Source organism: Prunus avium, chromosome 1 (genome assembly GCF_965620075.1).
Source record: "Prunus avium chromosome 1, drPruAviu1.hap1.1, whole genome shotgun sequence".
In the NCBI taxonomy this organism is placed as follows: Eukaryota; Viridiplantae; Streptophyta; class Magnoliopsida; order Rosales; family Rosaceae; genus Prunus; species Prunus avium.
In genome coordinates this window covers 36,910,340-36,930,318 of record NC_142284.1, presented here as the reverse complement: position 1 = coordinate 36,930,318, position 19,979 = coordinate 36,910,340, and the positions used below count along the sequence as shown (strand labels likewise).

At 38.2% G+C, this 19,979-nt stretch overlaps 4 protein-coding genes across 6 annotated transcripts; 2 read left to right on the top strand and 2 right to left on the bottom strand.

Moving 5' to 3' along the window:
- Positions 1 to 208: 208 nt before the first annotated feature.
- ACOS5 (acyl-CoA synthetase 5) lies at positions 209 to 2,906 on the bottom strand. Of its 2 annotated transcripts, XM_021973790.2 has the most exons (6): positions 2,243 to 2,901; positions 1,535 to 2,116; positions 1,244 to 1,433; positions 886 to 1,031; positions 669 to 736; positions 209 to 572 (listed from the first exon to the last, which is right to left on the bottom strand). In XM_021973790.2, the coding sequence occupies exons 1-6, from the start codon at positions 2,663 to 2,665 to the stop codon at positions 335 to 337; spliced, it is 1,647 nt and encodes a 548-aa protein (XP_021829482.1). In that variant the 5' UTR covers positions 2,666 to 2,901; the 3' UTR covers positions 209 to 334. The 2 variants fall into 2 exon arrangements, with proteins under 2 accessions (XP_021829482.1, XP_088110261.1); XM_088254135.1 differs by lacking the exon at positions 209 to 572 and having other exon boundaries at positions 665 to 736; positions 2,243 to 2,906.
- Positions 2,907 to 3,721: 815 nt separating this feature from the next.
- On the top strand, positions 3,722 to 5,674 carry LOC110769782 (putative serine/threonine-protein kinase PBL12). The gene is made up of 5 exons (XM_021973822.2): positions 3,722 to 4,121; positions 4,333 to 4,477; positions 4,610 to 4,737; positions 4,879 to 5,002; positions 5,094 to 5,674. The coding sequence occupies exons 1-5, from the start codon at positions 3,888 to 3,890 to the stop codon at positions 5,489 to 5,491; spliced, it is 1,029 nt and encodes a 342-aa protein (XP_021829514.1). The 5' UTR covers positions 3,722 to 3,887; the 3' UTR covers positions 5,492 to 5,674.
- A 3,756-nt stretch (positions 5,675 to 9,430) lies between these two features.
- On the top strand, positions 9,431 to 13,164 carry LCR (Galactose oxidase/kelch repeat superfamily protein). Of its 2 annotated transcripts, XM_088246602.1 has the most exons (3): positions 9,431 to 9,822; positions 11,692 to 12,928; positions 12,987 to 13,076. In XM_088246602.1, the coding sequence occupies exons 1-3, from the start codon at positions 9,635 to 9,637 to the stop codon at positions 13,047 to 13,049; spliced, it is 1,488 nt and encodes a 495-aa protein (XP_088102728.1). In that variant the 5' UTR covers positions 9,431 to 9,634; the 3' UTR covers positions 13,050 to 13,076. The 2 variants fall into 2 exon arrangements, with proteins under 2 accessions (XP_088102728.1, XP_021829422.2); XM_021973730.2 differs by having other exon boundaries at positions 9,435 to 9,822; positions 11,692 to 13,164.
- A 622-nt stretch (positions 13,165 to 13,786) lies between these two features.
- On the bottom strand, positions 13,787 to 15,036 carry LOC110769877 (Ribosome associated membrane protein RAMP4). The gene is made up of 3 exons (XM_021973924.2): positions 14,875 to 15,036; positions 14,469 to 14,625; positions 13,787 to 14,042 (listed from the first exon to the last, which is right to left on the bottom strand). Exons 1-3 carry the CDS (start codon positions 14,875 to 14,877, stop codon positions 13,996 to 13,998), a joined length of 207 nt encoding a protein of 68 aa, XP_021829616.1. The 5' UTR covers positions 14,878 to 15,036; the 3' UTR covers positions 13,787 to 13,995.
- Between the last annotated feature and the right edge of the window lie 4,943 nt (positions 15,037 to 19,979).

Here is a 19,979-nt window from a genome sequence, read left to right as displayed (position 1 = left end):
GAGATTAGCAGTCAATAATCATTGTTACACACTTGCTATCAGTCAAATTCTTCATGTTCAAAAATTTAAGATCCCATCAACCAACCAGCCCACCTACCCATCTCCCAACTTTCTTTTTATTTTATTTATTTATGGATTTGTTTGCTGGTATGATGATGCTTTCATTAATTATTAATTATGGTAGAGCTTAATTTGATAATCACAGATGAATAATCAAGTGAATTGGTGATGCTGGTTTGATTGGATAGTTGGATGGGATACATATATTGTTGTTCAAATTCAATGATATATGCTTAAAACCATGTTATTGATTTAAGACTGGATTTAATTAGGTTTAGGTGTGGAGCCTGCATGCCTTGATCTTCTCTATCATGGCCTCTTTGACCAACCTTCTCATAATTTTGCCAGAGGGTGATTTTGGGATGCTGTCCACAAAGTGCACCACTCTAACTTTCTTGTATTGAGCAACATTTGAGGCCACAAACTTGATAATGTCTTCTTCACTCTCTTTTGCACCAGCTGCTAAAACAACACTTGCTGCTGGAATCTCCCCTGCCTCCTCATCTGGCAATCTGAAAATTAACCCCAAAACACCTTAATCTAAACAGAAACTGCAGTAATTTTCTTTCTGAACAACAATGTATGATCAATCGAATTTCGTTACTTACGGGACTACTGCAACGTCTTCAACTGAGGGATGGCTCAGAAGGATGGCCTCAAGTTCAGCTGGAGCCACCTTCAGATTTTGCATAACATAATTAATTTAGAAACTATTTTGGGAAAATGTGAATTAGTCTAGTTAATCAGTAGCGCAACTTTTAAATCCATGACATTGAGTTAGTGAACTTTCATTAATCTAGGGTTATAATTAGTGGTCCATCTTACTTGGAAACCTTTGTACTTGATTAATTCCTTGATGCGATCCACAATAAAGACATTTTCATCATCATCTATGTAGCCAATGTCACCAGTGTGAAGCCATCCATTCTTGTCAATGATCCGGGCAGTCTCCTCTTCATTATTGTAGTAACCTGAAAATTAAGTTATGATGACATGAGATATGCAAGTTCTTAGTACAATATATATTATCGATACATTATCGACAATGTCAATTCAAATTATGTTGCTTAACAAAGGACAGACATATTTGACTTCTGTATGACAAAAGGTTCACATGAATCACATCAACATGTGATTAACATGAGCCATCAGATTATTGATGCAATCAATCTCTCCCCTTTACCTTTCATTACACATTGACTCAAGACACAAAGTTCACCAGGGGTGTTTCTGGGGAGGGATCGGCCGGTGTCAGGGTCAATGAATTTGACTTGCAAATTTGGAAGAATGAACCCAACTGAGTTTTTCTTTGCCATAACACCCGGTGCGGCATGAGTGAGTGTGATGCAGCTATGTTCAGTCAATCCATATGCCTACAATTAAAAATAAGCACAATTGAATCAGCCCAAAAACACACACAATTGTCTGTTAAAATCAGCACTTACAAAATGAAGGGCATTGTTGTCTGTGTCACCTCTTGGACTTGGACACCAGGGAACTTGTTTTCAAAATTTTTGAGGACATCTGGTGCAAGTGGAGCTGCTGCAGTCATAATGGCCTGGAGTTTTAGCTTGCTCAGATCAAACTCATCAACTATTGGATTCTTAACCAAGTTCAAAATGATTGGTGGCACAATGGGCGCATATGTGACCTCTTGTGAGACCAATGCATTAAGAAATGTCCGAAGTTCGAATCTTCCCATCACCACCACTTTCCCCTTGTTTCGAAGCGTCGCGCAACATATTCCAGTGATCCCATAGATGTGAAAGAATGGAATTAGGCCTAGGACAGTGACTTTGCCAATCATTTCCGGCGTTACTCCAAAGAGTGTGGAGCTGAGGTTGGCTACTAGGTTTCGATGAGTCAGCATTACACCCTTGGACAGTCCTGTTGTGCCTGATGAGAAGGGAAGGGCACATAGATCAGACTGCTTCAATTCCTCCTTATTGATTTTGTTCCCGGCACGGTCTGCTGCTTCAAGCAGGTTGTTCCAATTCATAGCACCTTCAATAACTTCTTCACCAAGCACAATTACTGGTACCCCAAAGCCTTTTACCTGCACATCTCAAATTCTCAACACAAAGGCTTAGAATTAAAATTGCACTATAAATTATCATTCCATATGCCCACAGCTGCCTGCATTATTAACAGAAGTACTGGGGCTATGATCTGATAACATTACCTTTTCATAGCTTGCACCATTTGTTACAATGATCTTGGCATCAGCTACCTCCACCTGCTTCTTAATTTCAGATGCATGCCCCGATGGATTTGCTCCCGAAAACACCCCACCAGCCGCCATTATTCCCAAAGCAACTATGGCATACTCTGCAACATTTGGGAGAACAACCACTACCACATGCCCCTTTCTAAGGCCAAGAGACCCTAAGGCCTTGGAAAATCTCCTAGTGTCTCTCACCACCTCCCCATAAGTAATTTTCTTTCCGGTCACCGCCTCCACGAATGCAACATTATCAGCATATAACTCAGCATTCTGAAGCACAAATTCTGGCAATGTGACATTATCAGGTACTTGAACAGCCGGTGCTCGGCTTCGGAAAATATGTTCCTCATCTTGGGCTGAGTTGTGCACAAAAGTTCCCATGGTGGATATGTAATGGAGAGTTGACCTGTGTTTTAAAGGAAGACAAAGTGAGGGTGAGAATTTCCATGGGATTAGTATCAGGTTTTAAAGAAAAATGAAGATGGGATTAGTAAGTTAAAGAAGAAGATGTTGTTAAGAAACAAGTGAGGGTGAGATATTCCATGGGGCTTTGGTTGGTGAGAACTTGTTGAATCATGTGTTTGTCACAAGCTAACATCACTCATTCTAAAATGAGATTCTCAAGCTATTCAACTTCAGGGCAATGCTGTTATGCATATGTTCCATATTTTGGGATTTTTCTACTGCAACATATCACATTATATTTTATGGAATATTATTTGGGCTTATAGTTGACCAGTTTCCCATGTTATTGCGATTGTACTTTTAGCTATACATAATATACATTATATGATTAAGGGCTTTAGATTTTTATTTTTTGTTTTGTTTATACAGCGATATTGGGGGAAAATGAATTGAACTTAGAACCTCAAGTGCAATAGTAATTGCTTTTAAACACTCGAGTTATAAGCCCCTTGTTAAGGGTTATAGATTTAATATGAGCCGAATTAGGAAAATTTGTTATGAGTTAGGATTTATATTAAATTAATTGGGATATGGTTGTTGTAGCCTTAGCTATACATAATTGTATAGGACATGGTGGTTGTTGTAGCCTCCACCATTAGGCTTGCCCTGTGACATAGAGCAACAGCGCATAAAACTTATCTAGCTTTGGTGTGATGTGATGGAATCAGGTGCCATTCGAAGTTTATGTATTCTCTATCTTATGATCATGATTATTTTATAGCTTTGTTTCCATTTTCCAACTTGTACGTGGTGTCACAAAAAGAATTTTTATTTAGTTGCAATTCTTGAATATTATAATGAACCTAAAAATCCTGCAAGTAGATTCAAAAACTGGATCGTAGAATCAGTATTAGTCAACCATTGGATGCATCACAACGAAAGCGACACCGTTCAAGGACAAACACAATAGAAAATTCATATATAAATCACAAGTGACATCTTGTTGAATAAGTCTAATACTAATTTGGGATGATATGTTGTGAACTGGATCTTCAAATTTGAAGTTGGATGTACAGAGGAGAAGATAAGGAGCTAGTTCTATTATAATTAGCCCACCAGCTTCCTTGCCATATATTTTGGTGCTGAATTTATCATTTAAAATTTGGTTTATGGCTGAGCTGAGGAGCTACTTAGCAACATGATGGATTGTGCAGCAAAGCTTAAAGAGTTTACAGCAGAGGACTTGAAAGCATGTACCAATGGTTTTCACCAGAACAACCTGATTGGAGCTACTCAGTTTGGCAAATTATATAGAGGACAGATTAAGCTAGGGTTTATTGGAACAGATCAAGCTCGAGCCGTTACAGTCAAAATATGGGATGAGAAGTCAAGGTGCATAACATCCATACATGATGAGTTTCTGATGGTTAAGGTAAGTTTTAAAACTTAAAACTATCTTGTAGACATGGACTTAGCCAAGTTGGCTAGAGCGGATCTACTCACCACTTTGCACCCGAGTTTGAATCTCTCCCCGTAGTTTAGATTAGTTTAAAGTAATCAAAACTTAAAACTCTCTCTCTCTCTTGCAAATCTTTTTTAGTTTTGGAAGGTTTCGGCTATTATTGTGTTGGTTTGTATTGCAGGAAGAAGTTCAATTTTTAACACATCCAAGTATAAATGGTCATCAAAACTTGGTGAAATTGATTGGTTATTGCTGTGAAAAGGAAGTCAAGGCTGTTGTCTATGACCTCAATCCATGGGATACTCTGCATAATTTGACAGTGAAAGGTGCCTTCAGTTTATGTTTTAAAGCTTCAATTTCTTGTGGGTTTTATTTATTTTAAGCAACATGTTGATATTCAAAAGAAACTTGTGCTAAGTTTTTTTTTACTACGGAAAGATTGATATGACCCCATACAGATTATCTCAATTGGGTTCAGAGGCTCAATGTGGTTCTCCAATTTGCACGTCTCCTTGAATTTCTACACAACCAGGACAAGCCATATTTGGTGTTGAACATCAATTCATCTCATATAATGCTGGATTGGGTTTGGACCTACTGCCTTTCATTTTCATTCAGACGTGAAAGCTCTTGAACCTATCTATCCTTTTAGCTTTTGTCTTTTGTTTTAGTCTTCTTGCAATCTGCTGGCTTCATCTTAATCATCTTTTTCTACTTTGATTTTCAGGATTGCAGGCCGAAATTATTTGATTTTGGACACATTACTGGAGGAATCATTGGTGAAATGACCACACTAAAAAAGCAGATACCAATCTCCATTGGCTTTGTTGATCCATTTTTCACTGCAAAAGGTGCTTTTTTCAAAAGCCAAAACTATATGTCACTGTATTGCATGCATACTTTCGGTTTTGCCAAAAGTAAAATCCATTTTGTTCTTCTCAGGTGGTAGTTTTTGGCACACAAGCTGTGATGTGTTTTCATTTGGTGTGATTCTCTTAGGCCTAATAGCCAAGAGAGGCTTTGAGCCAGAGTGTGCGGAAAAGCCCCACTTGGGACTGGACTGTTTAGTACAGTACTGGGCCAAGAAGGAATACAAGCCCAATGGGTCACTTGTCCATAGGAGCTTGCAGGAAGACTGGGGTTACGTTGATGAAGATGGTCTTGCAATGACAGAGCTGGGAATGCGTTGTGTTGAATTCTTCCCAAGAAACCGCCCTACAATTAAGAAAGCTGTTGAGCTTCTTGAGGGTTTACTGGTTTTTCAACGCTTTGGTGATGCCAGGCCTAACAAAAGAGAAAAGACATTTCACGGCATTGGCAACCATGCAGGAGGCACATGAAATGAAACTATGTAGCAATTAGCATCGTATTTTCCACGGGGTGGACAAAACTTTGATTAGCTTGTAACCTAATTCTCTTTTGATTTTCTTCATTCAATTTGAACATATGATGTAGAACTGTTACTCGTGGAGACTTTGTAGCTGTAAAATTTATCTCATATTCAATGTCAATGATTCCAAATTCTCCACTTAATGTTAGCAGATGTCTCAAATTCGAATTTCTCTCATCTTTCACTGAAAACAGAAAATCTTTCATTCCCAAACTTAGGTCTCATTTAGAACCTAATTCCAATAGTTGGATAATTCACAAAGCCAAATTCTATAGTGAGGGTGCCATATATGGACTCCTCATGTGGACCTTCATATTGATTATAGAATCATTTCATTAAACTTAAGTGAAGTTACTATTCAGATGAATTATATAGCTAATATGAAGATTCACTTCTATGATCCATATATGACACCCTCACCATAGAACAAACCCCAACTTAAACTTTGCATTTATAGCCCAAGTAGCCCAACATGTAAGATGGAAATGAGCTTAGGACAGATTAGAAATATAATAGGTTAGACCATCTCCAAGCCACTAGGCCAAACCCAAAAAATCCTAAATTTTAGTCTAATTTCTCTCTTAACCCAAGAAAAGTAAGGAGCTAAAATTTAGGAAAACCCATATCTAGGGGGAAATACCAGTCTGGGATGAATATTTTTTTTTGGTGGAGCCCACTTAGCCAGAAGCAGCCCACGTGCAAGTAGGAAAAATTGGGGGTCGCGTCTACTGTGATGCATAGGGGTGTCACGCTCTAGTGTAACATCTTTTTTTTTTTTTTTTATAATCTTTTTGTTTTTATTCCAACAGTAACCCAAATTAAATCCATGCTATTTTAACGAGAAAAAAAAAATCTAACGTTTGAAATTTAAATCCAATAGTCAAAATAATATTTTAAATTAATCTAAATTAGATCCAACCCCAAACCTCACTCCAAACTCTATAAATACCCACCCATTTCTCAAATAAAATTATATTTGTGGAATTTCAATTTTTATAGGTCAAATTGTTTAAAAAATTAAATTATGAAGTTATTAAAAAAGATTAAATGAAAAAAAGTTATCTATGAAAAACAAAATTAAACTTAAACCATTATTATACAATTTAATAAAATTACATACTTAAAAATTTGAGTCTAAAGGGTTGGGGAAAAAAACGATTTGAGTCCAAACAAAATCCAAATAATTACTTTTGGGGGAGGCGGAATTTGAATTTAAGACCAAATGGATTGGAGAAGATCTCAAGGTTGAGTGAGTGAGTTAGTGAAGGTTCAAAAAAGCAACCACACGGGAAAAGGGGGGCAAAGGAATGGAATGGAATGCACTTATGCACACGTAAAAGAAGGGAATCGATGATGATGATTATGATGAGCAATTATACCATTTAAACCCACCACCAAAATGACTTAAAACTTGTCTTCCCTAGACCATGTGAAATCATTACCCACCGCATCCCCCCCTTGGTTTTGACAAACCTAATCATTCATTTCAAAACCTTCCCTCTTACCTTAACTTTAGCCTCTCTAACTCATCATGACTTCCCACTTTTTACCAAATTCTCCACCTCCCCATCTCAAATTACCTCCCATACCATTTCCCACTTTTTATTTATTCTTCTTCTTCTTCTTTTGTTACTTTATTTTGTTGGATTGCATTCCATTAGAAATTGAGTCCAATATAAATCATAAAAAATGGTAAATTCAATCATTCACGAGCATAATTCTCTGTTGTTTATACTGGGGGGAGGGTTTAAATTGCAGCCTTGAAGCAACAATTTAGCTCAGATATGCTGTGGCTGTAAGCAATTGTTACTTACTGCATCATTTGGGGAATGACTTCAGGGATGGGGGGTTGTGGCGAGTTAGTAATGGGGTGGCAATCAAAATGGCGTGCGACAGTCCATCTTGTAAGAAATCTATTAGGTAAAGGAAAGTGCCACAAGTCTAGAAGAGAGAAACTTTCAAATAACTGCATCTATACATGGTCACCAAACTATCCCCATATGCTCAATTCTCAAGGAACATGTTACATGCGGTTAATAACACTAAACCAATTTTATCAATCTTTCTAAGCTAGATTTAGACTCTTGTAATTTGCACTTTATTACACGATTTTAATATATAATTTGGGAAATTTTTGAAAAAGAAAAAAAAACCCACTCACTTATTAGTCACTTCATGATCATCATTTCGTGTATGGTTGAATGAGTATATTGGCCATTTTGCTTACAAAATGAATTGTATGATTGCTTAAGACAAGGTTGCTGCTATCACTCATTTCAGTTAGTTGCAGGGGGGGAATGTATGCGATTCTTTTCTTTCTTTATATCTTTTTTATCAAGTTTTTAGTGGTGGATATCATCTATGTTATTTTTGGTTTTTATTTACACATGAAGGCAACGCATTTCAAGTTTGCTCATTGGCATTTTCTATTTTAAATGCTTTTGCTTTCAAAATCAATGTCATCTTTTTTATTCAAGCTGTAATAAAGTATTCATAAAGCTTAATACTTTGTCACCGAATTAGTAGGCCAAAAAGCAAAACAATATTTAGCAATAATAGTGAATTGCAATAGCATGTTTACCTTACTTGGAATTGAGTGAGTCATAAATCGAAGAAGTGAGCAAGAATAAGGGATAAAAGAAATGAGTACGAGATCAATTATTCCCCTACGCAGTTTATTCTTGATTCTTCAAGTATTGCGGGTTGTAATGGGAGAATCGTATATTTTTAATCCTCATGCGTTAATGATTTCAATACCCATTTCGAATAAGTAAACATATCATAGTTTTGAAAACTTAAAAGAAAAGAAAAGGGAAGGAAGAAGAAGGAGAAGTAGGGGAACAACAAGATCAATAATAACAAGGTACTTGGGGCACATATGGGAAATGAGTAGAAAGACCAGTAAAAGGTATCAAGTAGGTACATCCGTAATTCTAACAAAATTATATCATAAAATGGAAAAAGTGTTGGGACAATCATGCCGTGTGCGTGGAACAAGGACAAGAAAGAAAGAGCCTCGAGAGATCTAACCACAACCGTTGATTTTCTAAAAGTTAATGCATTGCTGCTTCAAAAAGTTCTCTCCCCCGTGGTCTCCTTGACCATCAACTTATAACCTTCCGTTCACACACGTGGATTGCCAAAAACACTCAATATACCGCTTTTTTTTTCTCCAATAATATTCCGGCTTTTAATTGCCAAGGAAAAACTTCATGACTTTTGAATTTACCTTTATACCCTACTACTTTAAAATATAGTATGCCATAAGGAAGGGGCAAGTTTTATAATTACAGACTGGAATCATATTCTAATTGTAGGATTATGTTTTCTTGGTTTCATCATTACCAAGATGAAAGTGAACTAAGTCATAAGTCTTGTTTTAGAATGTCTTTGATATATTGGAATTGAAGCGATTATATAAATATCGCCTCAACAACTAAAGTTTCTTTAAATTCTCAACATCATTCTTATTTCATCTATAATAACAAAGACTTAGCTCCAAGTTTTTAGTTTATAATAGATGTGAGTCATCCCAATGACTAAATGGGTCATATTCAAAGCAACTAGTATTAGAATACGAAGGGTGTAGACTTGAACGCGACCTACAAACACCTACAAATTGTCACCCTAAAAATATGCCATGTCTAGTTGGAGGAAAAAAACATCGTGCAAGGGTAAAGTTGGAAAAAAAGAGGATATTGATATTGCTGTAATATCAAAAATTTACATGAAGGGGGATTTAAAATAATGAGCGAGAGTACAAGTTAATGGTATGGGCGTGCATACGTGGTAAAGGAAGAGTAGCTATTGCAATCAGAGAGAGAGAGAGAGAGAGAGAGAGAGAGAAGAGAGAGAAGCAAAGAAAGAAAAGAAAGAAAGAAAGAAAGAAAGAGAGAGTGGAGGTTGGGTTGGGTTGGGGGGCTGGGGATGGGGATAGGAGCCTTTGGAGAGGAAGGGGCTCTCTGGTTACGGGAGGTCTTCTGGTCTTATTTAATTTTTTGAGTAAATAACAAGAGGAAAATAAAAAGACTGGTTTTTGTTTTTGTTTGGGAGTTTGGGTCGTTAATTGCGAGAGGTAGAGCCTCAGAGGGGCATGGAAGGGCTGGCCATGCTAAGGCAGCTCATCGGTCAGCTTCAGGAGCTCGTTGAAGTCTACGGCTCTCACCCTCATTACCATCTTCAACAACATCATCATCTTCATCTTCAACCTTCTCTTCAGTTTCAGCTTCCTCTGCTCAATCATCACTCTCAACAGCAGCACCAACAGCGCCAACACCCAAGGTCTCTCACTCTTTTCTAGTTGTGGATCTCTCTCACCTTCTCAAATTCCCTTTCTTTCCCACCATCTCTTCAATTTCTCCTTCCTCTTTCATTTCCTGCTTTATAGGTATTCATAGTTTTATTCTGCTTGCTTGCTTTTATTTTAGTTTTCTTATCTGAAGTGTAAATTACATGGCTTTCTTTTCTTTTCTTGCTGAAGTTGGTTGCTTTTCTTTGTTTGCTTTCTTGACATTTAGGATTGAGAAATTGGGTCTGATTGTTCTTGATGAATAGCGTGCCATTGTCGGAGTTGGGTTTAATTTTGTTAAAAGACTTTTCTTTAAAGAATCTGCCTTTTTCATCTATTTAATCGCACATATGTCTTCCTTTTATGTTTAGCTCAATTCCCTGGCACAAAATTGATGGGCTTAACCGCACTATTTAGTATTTGATCTTAGTTTCTTGTTTTCCTCTTTGGTTTTGTTTTTATGACTGTCCAGCCGGGGTTGGGGTTCGATGTTGTTATTGAGAACGTTCATGGTCAACTCGAACCTATTCACGGTTGCCATTTCTATTTTAGAACCATTTGATAGCGTCTATCATAGAAAACCAGAAAAGGAAAGGAGCAAAAGAACAGCTAGGTCCCAGAACTTGAATAATCTGATAAACGCATGATTGAAAATATGGACCACCAACTGAACCATCTTCCTTGAATTGATCATGCCACGTTGGGTTAATTGATATGTGATATTCATTTTACATTGGGTAACGAATGAAAACAATTAGTTTTGGTTAAATATGACACATAACTTCAGCTTTTGGTTTCCTGTGCTGTCCGTTTACATATAATGCATTGACCTGTAACACCTCTTCATATTTAGTGTTCAATAAACTGCCAGCATATTATCTTTATAGAATTTGATGTAAAACCATGGCTCACCTGTGTACTCCACAGGAAATGAGCTTCTTTTTCTCTTTTTATTTGGGATAGGTTGTTTTGCATAATACGTATTCCTTGGTTATCTTCACTTCCTTTCTGTTAAACTGGCTAACTTGGATTCCTGCATTTAACAATATGTTGCTTGACACTCATTGCCGTAGACAAAGACAATCTCAAACTTTATAAAGACTAGCTTATAGTACAAGAGAATCTTGCAGGGACACTTGGGAGGAGCATCATTTCTTAAAGTTGAATATTTCAACGCACAAAATGTTATCTTGATATGTTCATGTGGTCTCCCAGTTTGTTCACTTCATGTCTGTTGAACTTATGCTTGGTGTTTGATTTCAGTTTTCTTGTGGTGGAACCTTCAAAATTTGATGTCATAGGTCTTGCCTACTACTGCATCCATGACCCTTCCTGTCTCTTTAAGTTAGGCTCTTAAATTCAATATCTTTCATTTCTCATCAACTCCTTGCTCTAGTGTTAGCTTCATTCTTTTCAGAAGTTATTGAAATTTTCTTAAACTAATATTTAAGGCCAAGGGACCCTGTAGCCCCGATGAAAATTCAATAAATATGTGCCACATCATGGCTAACTGGGGACCTGCAGCAGGTAAATTAATAGAATGTCAGTCAATTTTTTCGCCTGTTTGTCAGAAAGTAGACTGGAATCAATTCTCTGAGAAAAGAAATTAAACCAAAGAAAACCTTGTAGTAATGATCTCCCATTTTGGCGTATTTTATAATTTTGATAGGAACCATTTGTTTGACATGTTTTTAACTCAATGGTTCAGGACTTGTTATAGTTTCTCACGGGTTTATGTTTATGTACTTTGCTGTCCTTTATGTGTGTACGTTTCAGTATTTTGCTTCTTCTTTCACTGCAAGTGCAGTAAAGTTCCTCAAGTAGGGAGTGTAGGATTAACTTTATTGTTGCATTTTACATAGGTGGTGCCCAATTAATGTTGATGAAGGTTCTCCAGATGATTACTACAGTTTTATGATGGCAGCTGGAAAATCTGGAAGTTTGAAGATGTTGGAACCTTGCAAGCCGCCTCCTACTAAGAGATCTCGTAAGGAGAGAACCCGGGGTAAATCATCTGGAACCACCAATACCACTGAGCCTATGGAACAGCATATTTGGAAAGATTTCCCGGAAGACCTTTATGAAGCTGTCATTGCAAGGCTTCCCATTGCCACATTTTTCCGATTTCGTACTGTTTGCAGGAAATGGAATTCCTTGCTTGATTCTGAAAGTTTCTCTCAACATTGTGCGGAGGTCCCACAAGCTACTCCATGGTTTTACACCATCACTCATGAAAATGTGAATTCTGGGGCCATGTATGACCCATCCTTGAAGAAGTGGCACCATCCCACCATTTCTTCTCTGCCAACAAAGCTGATTGTTTTGCCAGTTGCTTCAGCGGGGGGCCTGGTGTGTTTTCTTGATATTGGTAATAGGAACTTCTATGTGTGCAACCCTCTGAATCAATCTTTTAAAGAGTTGCCAGCCAGGTCAGTCAAGGTCTGGTCTCGTGTTGCTGTGGGGATGACTCTGAATGGGAGTTCAACTAGTGAGGGATACAAGATCCTATGGGTGGGTTGTGATGGCGAGTATGAAGTCTATGATTCCGTGAGGAATTCTTGGATCCGTCCTGGAATCATGCCGTCGAGTGTTAAGCTGCCCCTGTCGCTGAATTTCCGGTCACAGGCTGTTTCAATTGATGACACACTCTACTTCATGCGTTCAGACCCTGAAGGGATTGTGTCATATGATATGGTCTCTGGGATTTGGAAGCAGTTTATAATTCCCATCCCGCTGCATCTGACTGACCACACACTTGCTGAATGTGGAGGCCGGATCATGCTAGTGGGGTTGTTGACAAAGAATGCTGCCACGTGCGTGTGCATTTGGGAGCTGCAGAAAATGACACTTCTATGGAAGGAGGTTGACAGAATGCCAAATATATGGTGCTTGGAGTTCTATGGAAAGCACGTAAGGATGACTTGCCTGGGTAACAAAGGCTTGCTCATGTTGTCCTTGAGGTCAAGACAGATGAACCGATTGGTTACATATAATGTGTCAAGCAGGGAATGGCTGAAGGTCCCTGGTTGCGTGGTGCCACATGGGAGGAAGCGGCAATGGATTGCATGTGGCACTGCATTTTATCCATGCCTGACTGCTGTGGCTTGAAACAGATTTCTCTGTTTCCGGTGGGCTTCAGCATTGTCAAGAATGGGAGTTTTCCTTAACTATCCGTTTTATCACAGTTGGTTGCAAGCTTTCACGGCCAACTTGTTTCTAGCCAATTTTCGTTATTTGTTTTAATGAAGTACATCCAGAGATTTCCTCATTTGTGTGCAAACTTGACAAATTGCTTTGAATCCTGAAGACAGGTTAGAATGCCTATTTTTCAGTCACCTGGATGAGTGTACTATAGTATCTGTGTTTGTTGTTGGTTGAACTGAAATAAACCATCTCCTCTACTATATAATGTTTGCAGGTGTATTCTTTTAGAATACATTATGTATATATTTATAACTGCTGTATTAAACAATGCCAGTTGATGTTGGGTAAACAAATGCAATACATGCTCGTCTCTGTGGTGAGTTTTGCATTTTCTGAATTACCATCGAATTACATACGCAGACAAGTTTGAAGCAAGATTCTTCAACTTGGTAAGCATCGTTTGTCTAAAAAAATAGTAAGACCTGTGATCCAATCTCGTCTGTATGGTAATTGTAAACCGAAATTCACTTTTGGAATGAATAATTTTACTACGAATAAAATCCAAAATTGGGCATTCAGAGCCCTAAGCTTAACTATCGAATTACCTTTTTCCTACATGTCAGGGAAAGAAAGACAATGATTGTGCAAGTTCTTGTGAAAAATGAATGACGAGATTTATACGAATACAAAACTTATTCTCGAAAAACCTCAAACCATCAGACATAAGAATGGCCTAAACTGCCCAATTGGAGGTAAATTGTGTAGCTCGGATAAGTTATGTGTAATGCAAAATTCAAAAACAAAAATCTAAAATTAAGTGAAGCAGAGGAAGGGGTTCCTTTATTCAAACTTCTTTTAACTTCACAAGATAGAAACACCACTGTTTTTAGTACTACATCACATTGTATATCATCAGTTTCCTACTGGCTAACAAAACAACGGTAAATAACACGACTGGTTGGTTGATGCAGTCTGATGCATCTCTCACAACTTAGAAGCATCAGCCGCAGGCTAATCTTCAATTAGGCCATGCCTCCGCTTGTAGCAGTCCTGATTATCTGAAACAGAGCTGTTTCACAAAAAAAAAAAAAACTCAGATCACAAAACCACCAAAACCATTCATGCAATGCAATGCACATAAACCATGCAAGGGAGATAATAAAATGAACCCAAATAACAGAACCCCTCTTGACCTCACACAGATCAAGGCAATGGCACAAATTCAAACATTTCCTTCAGGCATGCAGACACAATGGGTGCTCAAAGGTTTCAGCTTTCTTTTATCCCCCAATGTTTCACAAATGCCAGTGCATGCAGACACAATATAATGTAGATCAACCAAAATAAGCATTAAAATGGCAGCTAAAATCCAGATATAATTTACCAATTATGGGGATTGATAGAATGATTTCAATTAGGAAAGTCTAGCTATCACTGAATTGAATCATATCAGATTAAATTTTCCATTTGTAAAATTGAATAATGAGAGACATACATGAGCCAATGACAACAAAGACGAAGAATCCAAGGAGAATAGGGCCAACAGGATAATCCTTGCCCTTCTTGGCGGTTGTCTCAGGAACCGCCCCTCTCTTTGTTATGTTCTTCTCAAACTTCTCCACCTTCCTATCAGCCAAACGCCTTGAAGTCGTCTGCAGCACCACAAACCCAAATCAAAATCAAAATTACAAAAATTAAAATTCATCATGATCATTATAATCCCAATTTCACATCCATCAAAACCCTAATGCCATTCAATTCAATTAAATAGCCGACCCCATTAATTTTGTAATACTATTACAGATCTAGATCAAATCATAAGCACGTAGAAAACCCAATTTGATTTCATCTAACATTACACAGATCGGATGAAAGGGACGAAGAGAGCACGGGAGAGTTACCATGGTTACGGGTAGATCCGATCCGGTAGTTGAGAGCGTCGCAGGTGATTACTTCTCCTTGCAGGCTTTTCCCCTTCCTTCTCACAATTCTCTCAGCCAAGGCGAGTTGCAAGTTCAAACTCTCGCCCTTATTTCTCTATCACAAAAAGAGCTATGTTTTTTTGACGTTTATATATTTAGCAAATTCATGATAAGGTCCCCGACCCCGACGTCACGGACTCACAGCCTTCACGGCGATTGGCTAAACCACGTAGGACGGGACACGCGTCGCTTGGTGATTTGAGGTAATTGCCAACGTAACACCGTGTGCGTTAGAGTTTGAGTCCACATGGAACAGCTGGACCTGGGAAGAGAGAGAAAGTAGCGCGTAGAGTGACCGGGTCGGGTCCCCGTATCTGGAGAGAATTCAAAATTGTCCTTGTGAATGTGTCTCCAGGACATATCCAATATCCATGTGGGGTTATTATCTTTAAGAGCAACTCCACCCATTTGCCCTTAGCCATGGCAAGGGGGAGCTAGGGCAGCCATTATTCACGTGAATAGTGGTTGCCCTTATAAATAGTATATTTTGTGTTTCCACCCGTTGTCATGGCTAAGGGCAATTACTATTCATTTTTTTGTTTTTTTCACAAATTTTTTTACCTCAATAATTAATTTGGATAATATTTTCGGATAAGATTTCCGGGTTCCTATGTGTCAAGACTATTCATAATCGGATAAAATTTCTGGATAAGATTTTTGGGTTCAAATTTCGGATGAATTTCAATAAAAGAAGCCATAAAAATAAGAAATAAAAATACAAGGTGAAAGATATGAAAATGTTGAGTGAAGAGTGAATAAAATGTTGAGTAATAGTATAAGTAGAATAAAATGTATGAGAATTGGTGTTGAAAGTGAAGGGTATTGATAGGTATTTATAGGAAAAAAAAAATCAGAATTTTAAAGTATTTTTTATAAAAAAATTTCGATTTTTTTTTCATAATTTTATTGCTGGAAAAACGCCAGCCGTTGGATGAAGGCTGTAGAAGCAAATCGGAGCGCTGGGGCATGCCACGTGGCTTCCATTGGTTGACCCCGCGTGCTTGACGTCAGCCTGACGTTGAGCGTGACGTCACCGCCCTCGTTTTGGACCTCGGGCGGAAGCTGCCTTCGGGCCAGCCCGAGTTGGTGGGTCCCACACCTCCCCCGGGCCTGGGCTGTCCGCTGGAACAACTTTTTTTTTCCCTCCCCCCAGCCTTGGGCTAGGCTGTCCGCTGGACTTGCTCTAAAATGAATAACTTATATATGTAACCACAAGGTGTTGTGTGGTGTGGTTGGCAAATTGCCACATTCAACTAGCGAGTTACCTAGTGCCTTAATGGCATGGGTTCAAAACCCGTTGAAATCACTTTATGGTCAGGAGCAAGCCGAACCACGAGAGGGGATTAATCCCACTTTTCGGGTGTGGGGTAGTTGCTATATCCAACTCCACAAAACCCTCTCGAGTATTGGAGCCTCCTCAACTGTAAGCCGGTGTGAAGAAACCCGGTGAGAGAATCGAAACATCTCTTCTCTGGGAATCATCTTCAAAACCATTTCGATATCAATTTTTTTGCGAAACACGGTCCTGAGGGGAACTATGGTTACCCCTAGCTCCTCACTGTATTTAATAGGGGCCAAAAGCAAAACACTGCTAATGCCAAAGATAAAACAGCTAAAGGAGTTACATGAGCAAGGACATAGGAGCCTAACACGTGTCCATTCCATCCAGCTGGAAATATGGAGCTAAATACTTGGAGGGTAGGGGAGACCATCTTTGTTTAGAACATGGGTCAAAAAAGATGGGGGTCTAATGACCCACACTTCCATGCGCATCCTTTCCTTTGCTAGCATTGCCAAAAGATTGGCTACTTCATTCGATGAACGAGGAATCTAGACCATGATGTTATTGATTTGGTCTGCAGTTTGAGGCCTAAACCAAACTGCGTCAACCCCTTCATCAACCAGTTTTTTGTCAGTACCATTCTTTTTTCTAACCCAAATCCAAAAAGCTTTCAAATTAGGCCCTAGCTCATGTGAAAAAATGTCACAACAGGCTTGTTAAACGCCAATGGTAATGGAAATATCAACGGCATTATTAAAAATATTTATATATATCAACAGAAATGGTGATGAGAATTAATATTGAGAGAAATTATATATATACATATATAGTAAAATGTATTAAAAACAATACTCACTCAAAGAAAAGTTAAGTTTCAATGATACTATCAAACTTTCTTTTTTTAAATACAAGTGATAGTTTAAATTACAAGGGGGAGGGAGTTTGTCAAACCAGGGTGCTATGAGGGTTCGAACCTGAGACCATTGGTCTGCAAATTAAGGTCATTTTCCACTGAATTAGACCATGTTTAAGGTGATACTATCAAACTTTAGACCGTGCTCAATTTAAACATGAATCAACAAATGTCAACGGGGTATGGCCCAGTAAAAAATGACCTTCACTTGTAGATCAGTGGTCTCAAGTTCGAATCCTTATGCAGAGCCGCCCTGGCCCAAGGCCCAAAACCATGGGGGGCACAAAAATATGGTTTTTTAGCTTATATATTTACATTAACTAAAAAAACAAAAAAAACCAACCCGTCAATGTCCTAATAGGAAGTAGCCGTAATCATTAAATCATGGCAGCACAAACCTTTTTGAGAATCTCTAGGAAATTAAATATAAATTATATAATATAATATTCTACAAAATAAAAATTAATGAAACTAAATATATGGAAACAAAGAGTCCTTAAAAAAAAAATAAACAAACAAACAAACGTTCTTATCTTAGCCGAAAAAAGACTTAGTAGTGACAGCAACACACATCGGAAGCATTAGCAATTTGAAGGTTTTTTCTTCGTGTCATTATTTTTTATAAATAGATGTATAATAGGATTTTTGTAAAAAAAAAAAAAAAACATCTTTGTTAACTTATTTTTCTTTTTTTATTTGATTTAGCAAAAAATTCAGTAGAGATTTTATTTACAGTTGGAAATTTGAAGTTTCGAGTTGAAGAAAAGATGCTCAAAATCCAAGTTTTATTTTTCTTTGTTCATTAGTTTTATTGTTATTGTTTGTGTGTTTTTATTAATTAAAAAAAAAATTGTTACGGGAGCTCCACTAATATACCCAAAATAGGGGCTGAAATTATTTTAAAAAACCCCACATAGAATGCACTTTAGAAACACAACCAAAACTCATTTACTACATAAGAAATTGATGTTGAAGTTCCTATAAATGACGTGATTGCCATTGATCAACTTAAAAGAAGCCCAACACAAAAAACTTAAAAAGCACCCAAAACAAGCCCAACCCAATTTTATAAAAAAAGGCAAACAATTCATTACATACAAAACATCTTGAAAACCGTAGCTTCATCAACGCGTCATGTTGATTAATGACTGTAATGTTCCACACCTTTATAGTCATGTTGATTAATGGCGGTAATGTTCTAGTCAAGGGTAATAACACTGCTAGTTTACTGTCATGTTGATTAATGATTGTAATGTTCCAGTTTAGGGTAATAACATTGCTAGTTTCCTATGACATCCTATTTCTAACGCATGTCTACCCTTGTAATGTTCCAATCTAGAGTAATAGCACTGCTAGTTTCCTATGATATCCTATTTATAATGCATGTCTACCTCTGTAATGTTCCAGTCTTGGGTAATAACACTACTAGTTTCCTATGACATCCTATTTCTAATGCATGTCTACCCCTGTAATGTTCCAATCTAGGGTAATAACATTGCTAGTTCCTACCCCTGTAATGTTCCAATCTAGGGTAATAACATTGCTAGTTCCTATGACATCCTATTTCTAATGCATGTCTACCCATGTAATGTTCCAGTCTAGGGTAATAACATTTCTAGTTCCTATGACATCCTATTTCTAATGCATGTCTACCCCTGTAATATTCCAGTCCAGGGTAATAACACTGCTAGTTTACTGTCATGTTGATTAATGACTGTAATGTTCCAATCTAGGATAATAACACTACTAGTTTCCTATGACATCCTATTTCTAATGCATGTCTACCCATGTTGTAAGATCCCACATCGACCAACGGAGAGGGGGTGATGTGCCTTATATGTACATGCCCGCATCCATCTAGCATGAGGCCTTTTGGGAGTTCACTGGCTTCGGAGTTATGGGAACTCCGAAGTTAAGCGAATTGGGGGCTAGAGCAATCCCAGGATGGGTGACCCACTGGGAAGTTGCTCGTGAGCTCCCAAAAACAAAACCGTGAGGGCAGAGAGGGGGCCCAAAGCGGACAATATCGTGCTACGGCGGAGCCAATCCGAGATGTGACAATTTGGTATCAGAGCCACTCTACCGTGTGGTGCGAGTGTGCCGACGAGGACGTCGGGCCCCTAAGGGGGGTGGATTGTAAGATCCCACATCGACCAACGGAGAGGGGGTGATGTGCCTTATATGTACATGCCCGCATCCATCTAGCACGAGGCCTTTTGGGAGCTCGCTGGCTTCGAAGTCATGGGAACTTCGAAGTTAAGCGAGTTGGGGGTTAGAGCAATCCCAGGATGGGTGACCCACTGGGAAGTTGCTCGTGAGCTCCCAAAAACAAAACCGTGAGGGTAGAGAGGGGGGCCCAAAGCGGACAATATCGTCCCAACTCAAAACAAGCCGAGCCTAGATTGCTAATACTATTATGTAATAGAAGTACAATGTTAATACTATGTTGTAGAAGTACATTATTAAACAAAAATGAGATCTATAACTGAAATAGTAACAAAAGATAAATCGATCATCAAAGCTTAAAATACATTCTAAAAATAAACTAAAATCCGAAGAGAAATACATAATTGAAGCAAAAGATCAAAAATCTCAAGTCCAAACCAAACGACGACAGCGACAATGACGTGGCGAAAGAGGAGTAGAGCCAAGAGCATCTGATCAAGGTTTGTTCGAGGTTTCGAACAATCCGAAAAAAAAAAAGAAAGAATAGAAGCCCGATTTTAGAACAAGAAATCGAAGGTGAAATATTGAAAATTTTAGATCAGAGATGAAGAATATAGTTGGACATGAGACTGAGCTTCAATGAAAGCTCCTCTTGCTCCAACA